Source organism: Mugil cephalus, chromosome 1, assembly GCF_022458985.1.
Source record: "Mugil cephalus isolate CIBA_MC_2020 chromosome 1, CIBA_Mcephalus_1.1, whole genome shotgun sequence".
Taxonomy (NCBI): Eukaryota; Metazoa; Chordata; class Actinopteri; order Mugiliformes; family Mugilidae; genus Mugil; species Mugil cephalus.
This window is the reverse complement of record NC_061770.1, coordinates 22,339,275-22,352,265: the sequence shown is the minus strand read 5'-3', so window position 1 is coordinate 22,352,265 and position 12,991 is coordinate 22,339,275. Positions and strand designations below refer to the sequence as shown.

The following is a 12,991-nucleotide window of genomic DNA, read 5'->3' as shown; positions in this document are numbered from 1 at the left end:
TGTATAATCCACCAAGAAGTACTGTGTGCCAAGACTGTCCAGCTTGGCGATGTTATGAACACTGTAGTAAAACCTGTCAACATAATTCGAGCTAGAAGACTGTACCACACAGAATTTGAAGCTTTACTATCTGATGTGGATACTGAATATGGGGATGTACTCTACCACTCTGATGTGCATTGGTATGCATACAGAGCGAGCACACCATGGGCCAGAGACCAAAATTTCACTATTCGGTATCACTCAAAGGGACGAAGGCTACCTATATTTTTTGGATCGATATATGTCTGTAGAATTTTTTTTTGTATGATAGCCTTTCCAGGTGAGTAGCTAAATCGTGGTTATCAGCTCATGAAGTTAACCACCCCCTAAGGACCATTGTGGTAACACTTTCTATGAAGGTTGTATTTATAATGCCCTATGAATGCACTCATAATGTTTTATAAGGTGTCTATAAAGCATTAGAATGGTCATTATTACCATCTATACATATTCACAAGTCGTCATAACCAACTTCATGATGCATTATGACAACTGGTTATGAATGATTATAATTTTAATCTGAATAGTGCATTATAAATATGTCAATATCTGCCTAGTCACTTGTTAGTTTTATGATGCATCATAACTACTTTGCTTTGCTAAATGTGTATAGTGAGGCATAAAGAGTTTTGACTTCTACTGAAGTCCTTTATATCTGTAGATATAAGTATATGTAATAAACTTATAATAATGTATACATCTCCCTACAGCACACAGTTATAAACAGCTATGTAGTATCATAAGTGGTATTTGTCAGCTCTAAGTAAAGTGACAAGAATATGACACTATTATTAACAGATATTAGTTACTATCAGTTTTCAAAAGGTGCAATGAACTAAGTCCTGAGTCTGGCATCTTTATCCCATACGCACAATATTATAAATGACTATGTTAATATCATAGGTGTTATTTGTCAGCTTTAAGTAAAGTAGAGCAAATAAGGTGTTGTAGATATAAGATTATAAACAAATATGAGGCACAATGAAATGAGAGCCTGGACAGTAAAGACAAAAGTAATGTATTTAGTTCACTTTATTTTCATTTAAACCAACACACGTGATCAGATTGATTATCAATGCTCTGAGCACATTACACAAACACATGAAACACATGAAACAGGCCACAAAAGTGGCATGGCATGGTCCTAGAGATGTGACTCTTAAAAGTGCCTTTGGGTTGGTGAGGTGATTCAGGGTCAGAGGTTAGCTCACAAAAATCTAGCAGCACAGAGACACATCCTACCTGTCCTGGAGAGGGCTCAGCGGAGAAAGGGCAGAAAAGCCGCTTTATGACTAGTACATACAGTCAATGCTTTACGACAGTGGGTGGAGCTGGGGAGGGAAGTGGGTGGGTGGGGTCAGAGGTCAGGGGTCATGGACTAAGGAATGACATTTCTACAATAATGATAATATTAATAAAAACGATATTAAAATAATATCTGAAGGCAATCAATAAATGCAGACATTTCTAGTGATTCTGTATAAAGAAACCGATATAATAAATAACTATTAATTTTTTTTCGAATCTCAAAGTGCCGAATCCTGCAGCAAAATTGTTGTTACATTAAAAACTGAAATAAGACCATTACATATCTAGTATAAATAATTAACCAATGTGAAATACGATACACGATTGTGTATCGTATTTCACATTCCTTGAGGAATGTCTGGTGAATAAAACGTCCTGTTCTGTTGTAATTAATAAAATAAAATCAAACCCCTTCATTGGGCAGTGTCACATTGACAGTCGTCCGGATAGCACGAAATAACTTCCAATTGAAAAACAAAAAAAAAATCGAAATTCGTTTCGAGCGGCATGAAAATTTGAGAAAAATCGGCAGGCACCAAACAATAGACTAATTTTCGTGACAGTTTCACATCCACTGTGGGATTTAAACGACTCTTTATACAGGATCGTTAGAAATGTCCGTATTTATTTTTCCTATGTACGGCAAGATGCCACTTCACTGGCAATGCCAACAGATATTATTTTAATATCGTTTTTATTAATATTATCATTATTGTAGAAATGTCATTCCTTAGTCCATGACCCCTGACCTCTGACCCCACCCACCTCCGTCCCCAGCTCCACCCATTGTTGTAAAGCATTGACTGTATGTACTAGTTGTAAAGCGGCTTTTCTGCCCTTTCTCCGCTGAGCCCTCTCCAGGACAGGTAGGATGTGTCTCTTTCCTGCCAATGTTTTGTGAGCTAATGCCTTACTTTGCTTACATGAAGTGTTAGTACATGGTTTATGTATTAAAGCAATGATTTCAAATGGTTTCAATCATTAAACGCAAGAATATGAAAACGATCTAACTTGTGATGAAAAACTAGTCGTGTCTTGTAACTTTCGTCTAGCTAGCATAAGCCACCTACGGGTAATCTGCACTGCCTGCTGCCTGCATGATATGCAGTAACACAATGTCTCATTACGCTGCTTTAAACAAAACAACGTGATCTGTTTATTTGTTTTCAATCAAACCTTTCTGCATAAAAACAAACCCAGCTAGAGCACTAAAGATTTCCCTCTGTTCTTCTTGTAGTTGCTTTCAAACTATCTCCTGACCTCTGAATCACCTCACCAACCCAAAGGCACTTTTAAGAGTCACATCTCTAGGACCACGCCGTGACACTTTTGTGGCCTGTTTCATGTGTTTCATGTGTTTGTGTAATGTGCTCAGAGCATTGATAATCATTCTGATTATGTTTGTTGGTTTAAATGAAAATAAAGTGAACTAAATGCATTCCTTCTGTCTTTACTGTCCAGGCTCTCATTTCATTGTGCCTCATGTTTGTTTATAATCTTATATCTAACACCTCATTTGCTCTACTTTACTTAAAGCTGACAAATAACATCTATGATATTAACATAGTCATTTATAATATTGTGCATATGGGGAAAAGATGCCAGACTCTTACTTAGTTCATTGCACCTTTTAATTACTCATAGTAACTTTTATCTGTTAATAACAGTGTCATATTCTTGTCACTTTACTCAGAGCTGACAAATAGCACTTATTGCATAGCTGTTTATAACTGTGTGCTGTAGATGTATACATTATTATAAGTTTATTACATATACTTATATCTACAGATATAAAGGACTATAGTAGAAGTCAAAACTCTTTATGCCTCACTATACACATTTAGCAAAGCAAAGTAGTTATGATGCATCATAAAACTAACAAGTGACTAGGCAGATATTGACATATTTATAATGCACTATTCAGATTAAAATTATAATCATTCATAACCAGTTGTCATAATGCATCATGAAGGTGGTTATGATGACTTGTGAATATGTATAGATGTAATAATGATCATTATAATGCTTTATAGACACCTTATAAAACATTATGAGTGCATTCATAGGGCATTAAAAATACAACCTTCATAGAAAGTGTTACCAAAATTGTTTGTTAGACTCAGGTGCATAGCCTGTTCTACCCTCATGATTAGGACTTTTCTCAATGTTCAATAATATCGTGTTTGGTATCATTTTAAAGGGGACCTTCTAAGCTTTCATTTAAACCCAGTTGTGAACCTTTTTGATAAATATGGAGGTCACTGCAGCTCATCAAACCATCAAAAGCATACATTTTTTTCACATTTTACACCTAAACTGTGTTCTTTCTTTCAATCCTGTAGCATATAGGAACATCAGAAACACAAAACACAAGTACTACAACATTCACTTGATTGTGAGGTTTCAGAAAATATATAACAATGCCCACATAATTTCATTGTGAGAATTCAAGATGGCGTCAGAGGCCATCTTTACCCATTTTCAACTTTTGATCTTGACAACGTAGATGTCAAGATCAAAACACAGAGAGGAGAAGAGCTTAGCTTTTAACACCATTATTCTCAGCAGCCTGGTCACAAAAATGCCGGAAATGGGCCTCAGCAGTCATGTTGTGTTCTTTTCTAGGTAAAGCCATTGGAATTTTATTGCATGTGGACATACAAAGACAATAAAAGTGCAATTGATAAATAATCAATGTTGAGGGACAACAGAGCAAAGTACAGCTGGTATAAACTACAAAGAAAATGCAGTTTCCTTAAACTTTGTGCTCATTTAAACTAGAAAACCAACCGTTTTCCTTGATGTATTGTCCTGGATCACAGTCCTTGTGTTTCTGTGCTGCTTCACATTGGTCCTTTATTAAGTCAATGCAGAAGAATCCTTCAAGTGGTTCACAAACTGTATCTGATGTTGTTGTACATGACCTCTTTACCTTCAGACCAGAACCTATCAACACATATGGAAGTTACAAAACATGCATTAAGATGTTATTGTGGAAAAAAAAGTAAATACTAATAAATACGTACTATAAACAGAAATGTACCTGCATCACAGTTGGTGCACTGGAAACACTGCTTACGTCCAGTAGCTTTATCCATATAAGTTCCACTCCCACAGTACAGACATGATGTACTTCTGAACTCTGTACAATCTATTTTAACTCTGTTTCCTGTTGAGAAGACATACAGTGATTATAGTTCAATAAATCTTGTTTTGATTTAATTGAAATAGAATCTTCAAGGTAAAGAGCATGCTGCATGCTAAGCAAAGCGTCATATACATTTGTTTTCTGGGGTCTATCCCAGCTGACCACAGACAACCATTCATGCTCACATCCACACCAGCAGAAAAGGACGAGGAAACTTTTAGTCTCCAGTCTCCAGACTCCAGGATCTTACCAGGTGGACACATTGGACAGCATTCATTCCCTATCTGATACTCTTCAGGACGACAAGTGAGGGTTTGACTGCGCAAGACTTTAATCATAATTATCTGTGAAGAGAAGTTAAAAGAAAAAACGTTAAAACTTTTTTTACTATAATTTATCATGCATTTGAGTTTTTCCTGCTCAGACTTTGCTTTCTTCAAAGTAACCTCTGGTATATACAACAGCATGGCATATTTGAGGCGTTCGTTCCACAAGTTTTTTAAGGTATGTGCCAAGAACTGCATCCCAAACTTGTTCATCTACAAGAGAATGCTGATTCGTGTGACGTTTGTCTGATTGATCGATCCAATTCATCCCACACAAGCTCAACTGGAGAGAGGTTTGGAGACTGAGGGGGCCAAAACACCTTTTGAAGAACACTTTCCTCTTCTTTTTTGTCTAGGTAACATTGACAGAGCTTTGCAGAATGCTTAGGGTCATTATCTTGCTGTAAAACAAACTTTCGACCAGAGGTGGGTAGAGTAGCCAAAAATTGTACTCAAGTAAAAGTACTGTTACTTATTAGAATAATAGAATAATATGACTCAAGTAAAAGTTAAAGGTAGTCATCCAAGTAGTTACTTCAGTAAGAGTAAAAAAAGTTCTTGATGAATAAACTACTCAAGTACTGAGTAACAGTTGTCAGAGATATGGGTTTTGACCTTGTCATGTTGATTTCCTCCCTTACTTGTGGTGCTGTTTTTCGCCGATCTCTCTTACTCGTGACAATATTGTGGTTATCCTCTGCTTTTGTAATAACCCTCTTTCTTCCAGGCCTTTTTCTGTCATCATAAATTCCAGTGTCTTCTAGTTTCTTCAGAGTGTAGTGAACACCATTAAGGGTTTTGCAGATTCTCTTTCAGTGTATCTTTCTTTCCTCAATGTACAAATCTGTACTTTTGTTTCTTTACTCTTGCTACTCTTGTTGCTTCTTTCTAGCCATTTCTGCGATAGTTTGTCAGAGATTTGAGCGCAGTTGAGATTTATTGGATATCTGTTTGCAGACTCCCAAAAGCCATTTGTTAAAGTGAAAAATGGAAAATGTGATTTGTCTTTTTTACTTTTGCACTGAAGTTATGCAAATCTTCTTGACCCTAAAACTGAGCCCTTCTTTTTTTGACAATTATTCAGCAATGGTCTGATAACACCAATGCATACCTAAAGGTAAATTGAGGAAAATGGTGCATATCATTTAAAGCAAGGTCTGATTGTGCAGTAAATACATCCCAAATAACATATAACTCATGCTGATTTTTAAAAATGGCATTGGGAACAAAAACTTGAAGTTGCTTCCAAACTTTTGACCTGTTTTGCTCCTCCAAAATTACAGGATGTCCTAAGTGACAGAAGTCACGCAAATACATTTTTCATCTTGTCCATCCAATAGAGGAAGACCGCACATGATATTCTTGATTGAATAAATCCCTAGTTGAACTCTGCTCTATCTGATCAGAGGGTAACCAGAGAACATCCAATTCACTTTGAGTTGTTGGATGTATGTGAGATGTAAACAGGACTTGAGAGAAGAACAACCCCACTTCTTCTATCCCACTAATAGAAAGAATCTCCCAGGATTAGGATGATTAGAGGAGGAGCTTTATCATTTAGTATCCTGTGATTTTCTGAAGTAAAGAATTTTACCAGAAAAGCTGAAGTTCTCAAAGATGTTCTTCTTGAAGTCTTGTCATATAGCAGGAACATTTTTTTTCGTGACCTGAAGACATCTCAATGAGATCTGGGATGAGATGATTTTGCACATCAGAACAGCATCTGTTCAATGAAAATTTGCATTTCTGTTAGGAATCTTGGTTACATATATTACAGTTAAACAGTTAAAATTCATCACTATATACAGTTGGGACACACCTTCTCATTCAATAGTAATTTTCAAGATGTCAAAACTACGAAGGAACACATCAGGAATTGTGTAGTAAACAAGAAGTATTAAGAAAACCTAAATATGTTTTAGGTTTCTGGGTGGAGTTCGTATGTTCTCCCTGTGTCTGTGTGGGGTTTCTCAGCTCCAAAGACATGCTCGTTAGGTTAATTGGTGACTCTAAATTGACCTGTGTAAACCTGTACCCTGCCTCTCGCCCAGTGTCAGCTGGGATAGACTCCAGTAACCCCCGCGACTCTATTGAGGATAAGCAGCAGTAGAAGATGACATGAGATTTTTCAAAGTAGCTACCTTTGGATTTGATGACTGCTTTCCACACTTTCGTTCTTTTAAAAAGTAAATTGATGGCAGATACAGTCTTGACTCCTGTCTTCAAGAAGTTTCTACACCATTCACACCCTGAGACTGGAGGGTCCCGCTGACAACGGTGTCATTAGAGCATCATTCATAGGGTAAGTATCCTAAATACACAGTCCTCCACCTTAACAACAGGAAAGTACCTAGATGCTAGCACAACCCAGGCAGTGTGAAGGGAGAGACAAATTATAGTAATGGAAAAGAAAGTGGTGGTGTTTAGAGTACACACAAATCACATACAGTTGAATCAATTCAGGCATCCGCCCATGAAGAACTTACCAACGATGATCGGCGTAGATGCCAACTGCCAAAAAACAACACCCTCCTCGTAACATAATTCCAAAGAAAAATAAGTTGTAGCCAACTAATTAACACACACTGAAAGAGGATCCAGATCTTTTAAAAGAGAAGCACCTCCAGTCACTAAAGAGAAGTAACAGACAAAAGAGATGTGGGAAAGCTGTGTGACAAGCTGTGACTTGCAGAAACTCAGTCAAACTGGTTGTGGTTAGATTCGTCTGCTTTTATAAACACGGAACATAGCTGCTTGTTGAGGCCGAAATGCACGTGTCACAAAAATAACATTTTTACAGAGCAGTTTTAAAGAGATTTACAGGAAGATGAACAGATTGTGTCCAGAGTGCTTTCTGTCTTTTGAAATGTTCTGGAGGACATCTGGACCTGGTAATATCCTCCAGAGAAGTCAAAGGTCATCTGAGGAATTTCTTATCACTTAATCCCATCCTGGGAAGCACCTTCTTGTGGCCACAGATCAACATACCACACAGTCAATACGTTTACATGCATGTGAAAAAAAAACTAAATATTGCCTTAATCGGACTATAATAGGAGAACTTAAGTGCATGTGAACGCGTTACTCCGATTAAAATCGGAGTTCTCATTGTCGGACTGAGACACCCAGATAATGCGATTGGAATCGGAGTTTTCATCTGAAAATGCGTGTGCGCATGCTCCACCACCGCTGTGCTGGCGTGTGACCCCGGAACAAACACGTCCAAGAAAGCCAGTCGCAGAAGAAGAAGAAGAAGAAGAAGAGAAACAGAGCCATCTGAGGGATGGTGCGGATCTTACCTGCATCAGAAGTAGCGCGAACATTACGTAAAAGATTAAAAAATGTACTATTATCCATCTGGTTGTTGTTTGAGGTGGTGGTCTGCCGCATGAAAGACTCTTGTTTATTATATCACGTAATAGGTCACCCAGAAATCGGGCCGTATTAACGTGGTATTATCCCGCCGAAAAGACACGTATCGCCACCTAGTGCAGAAGAGGAGAACAGTCATTCTGTTTTCTTGCGTGTGTGTGCATGTGTGGATAAACATGAAGGCCATGCCTCCCCATCGAGGCCCTCATTGGGAGCCAAGTGCCTTCAAAAAGTGGTTCAAACTCAGGCCTGGGCCACAGTCAGTCGAACATTCGGTGTGGACACCCTTTTTTTGCACTGTGTCCATGTCGGTCGCTTCATTCTATTATGAATTCCAGTGAGGTGGGACTGAGTTGACTACCTGGCTAGTGTTCAGATTCAGATTCAGAACTTTACCACCTGAGCAGAAGTTGGAGATAAAGGTTTGGGACCACATAGAAGAGAGGATTTAATAATTTCTCAAGATGGAAAAGGCGAAAATGGGTCATTCAACCAGGAATGGTTTAAGCAGAACACTTGGTTAACCGGAGCTTTCAAAAAGGCGCTTGATGAGTCTAATTTATTTTTAATCTAAATGGAATTAATAATGTAGTTTACATGTTATTTGAATTATAATTTTACATAATGCATCGCTGGCAATATGTGGGTGTGTGTATTGATTGTTGTGTATTGGGTGTGTGCCGTTCACGCCATAAGTGGTGCATTGTGTTTTTATTATTGTCATTTAAAGTTTTAATCTTGAGTATTTGATATCGTGAGATCTTGAACACTGTCGTTTGGTGGTGCTATTAATATGTTGATATATGTAATCAGATTGGCATTGCTTGTGTGATGCCATTATTCAGCTGCAATTTTGCCATATGGTGCAATTTTGACATCACTTGCCTCTGTTTTTGTTGTGATGGTATTGATTATGATATTTATGGGTTACATTATAAGATTTTCCTGCATGACCCCTTCAGAATATTCAAGCCAAAATTGCCACAGATCCGTAGCATAACTGTCTATCACCTCGTTTTCTGCTGCATTAATTTAAGAATTTGACACCTTTTCCTATTCTGAGAGTTAATTAGCTTGACCAGCTCACTCAACACAGCAAGATAAAACCCATTCAGTTAAAGCAGAAACGTAGGAAACGCATTCCAACAAAAAAAAGAAAAAAAAGAACAACCAGAGGGAACACAAGAAAAAGGTGTCGTCTTTACCTGCGGTCATGTGATCTAAGAGTTATACAGTGTACAGGTGGAGTTTGTATGTTCTCCCTCCGTGGGTTTTCTCCGGGTACTCCGGTTTCCTCCCACTTCCAAAGACATGCTCGTTAATTGGTGACCCTAAATTGGTCTGTAGGAAAACGTAGGAAACACATTCCAACAAAAAAAAAGTAATTATCATTAAAAACAACAATCAGATGAACAAAAGAAAAAGTGTCGTCTTTACCTGCGGTCATGTGATCTGTTGGACCGCACAGAAAAGTCCCAAAATACCAATTCTGCTTACTTAAAAGAGGGCGTCGCTATGGTTGCAGGTTTATTTATTTTTTAAAATAGCACTAGTCTATAGTCTAATTTGCACTTTGCATTTATTAATTTATTTGCCATTTTTTTTTGTCCACATTCAACTTGTCTAAGTTTTTCTTTTTCTTTTGACATATTCTGTACATGGAGCGGAGGTTACATTAACACTGGTTCAGCTGACTCAAGTGAACTGGATCACGAACTCACATAACTGCAGGCAGGCCTGCACGATGGATTTATTGTCCATACATACATACTTTGAATATTTAATAGTCATGGTAGCACACGCGGTTTAATGACTACACGTTATGACTGACACTGACCTCTGGGTATTTTGTTACTGTGTTACTTAAATGTATTTATAACTGGTTTAACTCCCTACGCTGGTGTAGAATCACAGAGGTAATGTTCATTGAAACAGTTCAATGTTTTATTGTACATCAGTAAAACAAAATTGCTGCATCTGACCAGTGTAAAGATAGAAACAAACAAACAAAACACCTTTCATACAGCCACCAGTATCCACAATACAAACATAAATACAAAAATGAAGACAACTAAATTATAAGAAAAAAATCTTGCAATAATAAAATCAATTCCTGAGATTGGACATTAGATTTCTTTAAAGTGGTGCTCTCAGACATATTAACTGCATTACCTTTTCTTGAATATATTTTGAAGTAAACTTCAAATGATGAAAGTGAAGTTAGAAGCAGTGCAACAATTTACATTTCCCCATTTAACAGTAGTTTTTTTCCAAACTGAATTAGTGTGTAACTTCATAACAGCTGGATACTGGAGCACATTTACTCTGTAGTGAACAGTTCACATGTCACAGGTTCAGGAGAAAAACACATTTAATTAAAACAAAAAGCACTTATTTATTTGTAGAAACATCATAGTCTACAGCACATTGACTTAAAACACAAACACTTTCCACACTTCTGTTATTTTCTCAGTCAATTGCTCAATGTCAGTTTCGCTATGTGTGCAAAAAAAAAAATTTTGCAGCTGCTGCAATTTTCCTCTTGCTTTCACGTTTGTTTTCTATTTTACCTCCTCTCACAGACTGTCGCTGTCTCAAATGGACTCATGAGTTTTAAATTAAAGCTCATGTGCAGTTTATCATTACAGAAAAATAGAGTAGAAGAGAGTAGAGTAGTAGTAGAAAAATAAAGCCTCCTCTCCGTTCTACAGCAAAGATACATTCAGTCCCTTCAGTACTCCTCATTATTTTATTTTTTTTTTTAATTCATGGTCATAGCTGCTCTCTGCTAAATGCACAATAAATCTCATCTTCTGTACCGCTTAACCCTGCACTAGGGTCGCGGGGGTTGCTGGAGTCTATCCCAGCTGGCATCGGGCGAGAGGCCGGGTCCACCCTGGACAGGTCTCCAGCCTATCGCAGGGCTAACACTGAGACATACAACCATTCACACTCACATGCACACCTAAGGTCAATTTAGAGTCACCAATAACCCTAACGAGCATGTCTTTGGAGGTGGGGGGAAGCTGGAGTACCTGGAGAAAACCCACACGAACACAGGGAGAACATGCAAACTCCACCCAGAAAGGCCCGGACTGGAGTCGAATCCGGACCTTCTTGCTGGGAGGCATCAGCACTAACCACTGAGCCACTGTGTCGCCCTGCACAATCAATCTGATAATAAATTGAATCCTGAAGTGGGAAGGAGTGGTTGGTTTGCCCAACACAAATGACATAAAAATACCTAGAAAATATTAATAAGTAATTAACAAGAAAAAGAACTTAGGTTTTCTTACTAAACATTTCAAAAGAAAGACCTTTAAAAGGAAAAGACAAAAACTAGAGATAGAAAAAGTTGAGTTTCTTGTCTCTGTCATAAAATCATCATGCTTCAACATTTGTTTCTATTTTTTTTTTCATGAATCACTAAAACAACTTCACACCTGCTCAAAACTACTAAAATTCCCTAAAATAAACAGTAGGTGGGTGGGACTTTGGTGGTAATTAGGTCTTCAATATGTGAAAAAAAATTGCAATAAAATTTATTTGATATTTGATTGAAATGTACAAAAATGCCTGAATAGGGCACAAGGGTTCATTTTCTTGGTTTCCTGTCTTGTGTCACTCCCCGTGTTTTCCTTCGGTTGCTTATTGGTTTCTCCTTGTGTGCTCCGCCCTCATTTCACCTGTAACTGGTCTCCCCTCGGTCCATGTGTGTATTTGTAGTCCTGCCTTTGCCTTTGTTCCCTGTTGTGTAGTTTTTGTCTCCATGCTTTAGTTTCCATGCTGTGGTCTAATTCTCTATGCTATGCTTTTTCATGTTTTCAACCCATGCCGTGTCTGCACCGCCTTTTCTTAACATAATAAGACAGGAAACTCAAACCATGGAAAAGAGAGACACAAAATCATGACAAGTCAAAAAATGCGAAATGTCTCAGGACCCCACAAGCAGCAGCAGCACAACCCGGGCATTATGTTATCTGTTTTCATTATCGGTGGTAAAACCGATAACGATATGAACAGATTTTACAAAAACAGGCTAATATCGGCCGATATTATCGGACATGCCTACTGTTAGGTTTAATGTCTTTTTCTATTATAAAATAAATATCAAGTAACTTAGACATGCTAGAAATGTGTTCTTTCTTCTGTGGTAGCACAATGCTTCTAGCACGAATACTACTACTATGATTACATTGACTAAATAAATCCCCACAATGATGATGATGGTGACAATAACTCCAACGTTTGAAGTTTGTTCCCCACAAACAGAATCAGCTGATGAAGTTCCTGCTGTTATCAGCTGAAGGTTCATTGATTCACATCTGGAACAATAAAGAGACATTTTATAGAGAATATTACTGATGTAATAAGACATCAAACATGTCTCCATGTGTGATGTGAGGATTTACTTACTGTGTGTGTTGTTGACAAGATGTTAATGTTCCATCTGAAAATGATCCATCACTGCAGTCAGAGCACACAGTGTCTGAGGAGGATGTATCTGCACACACAACATTATATGGAAGATGAAACTAGTTCAGTCTAAAGTATGAAGAGATGAATTCATGAGGAAATAATGTGTTGAAATGAGGTTTATTAATCTATGAAGAAACATAGAAACATGGCCTAGAAAAATGATTAACAGTACAGTATATACATCATATAGACAATCAAAGTTAGGAAATCTTCAGGTGCCAAGATTGTAGTTTTGGAGCCATCTAGTGGTCAGAAATCACCACGTGCAGCTTGTCACAAAGATCAGTTTCCTTAAACTTTGTGCTCATTTAAACTA

At 37.6% G+C, this 12,991-nt stretch overlaps 1 protein-coding gene across 2 annotated transcripts in view; it reads right to left on the bottom strand.

The window, feature by feature from the left end:
* Positions 1–12,991, bottom strand: part of LOC124996486 (tumor necrosis factor receptor superfamily member 14-like) — a 78,998-nt gene that overhangs the window by 59,678 nt on the left and 6,329 nt on the right. Inside the window, exons 6-7 of one of the 2 annotated variants that reach the window (XM_047569563.1) lie at positions 4,394–4,519; positions 4,141–4,296 (exon numbers count right to left, since the gene is read on the bottom strand). The exons of the other annotated variant lie outside the window; for it this stretch is intronic. Of the exons in view, the coding sequence (XP_047425519.1) occupies positions 4,141–4,296; positions 4,394–4,519 (282 nt within the window). The remainder of the gene's footprint in view (positions 1–4,140; positions 4,297–4,393; positions 4,520–12,991) is intronic. 2 annotated transcript variants of the gene reach the window in all.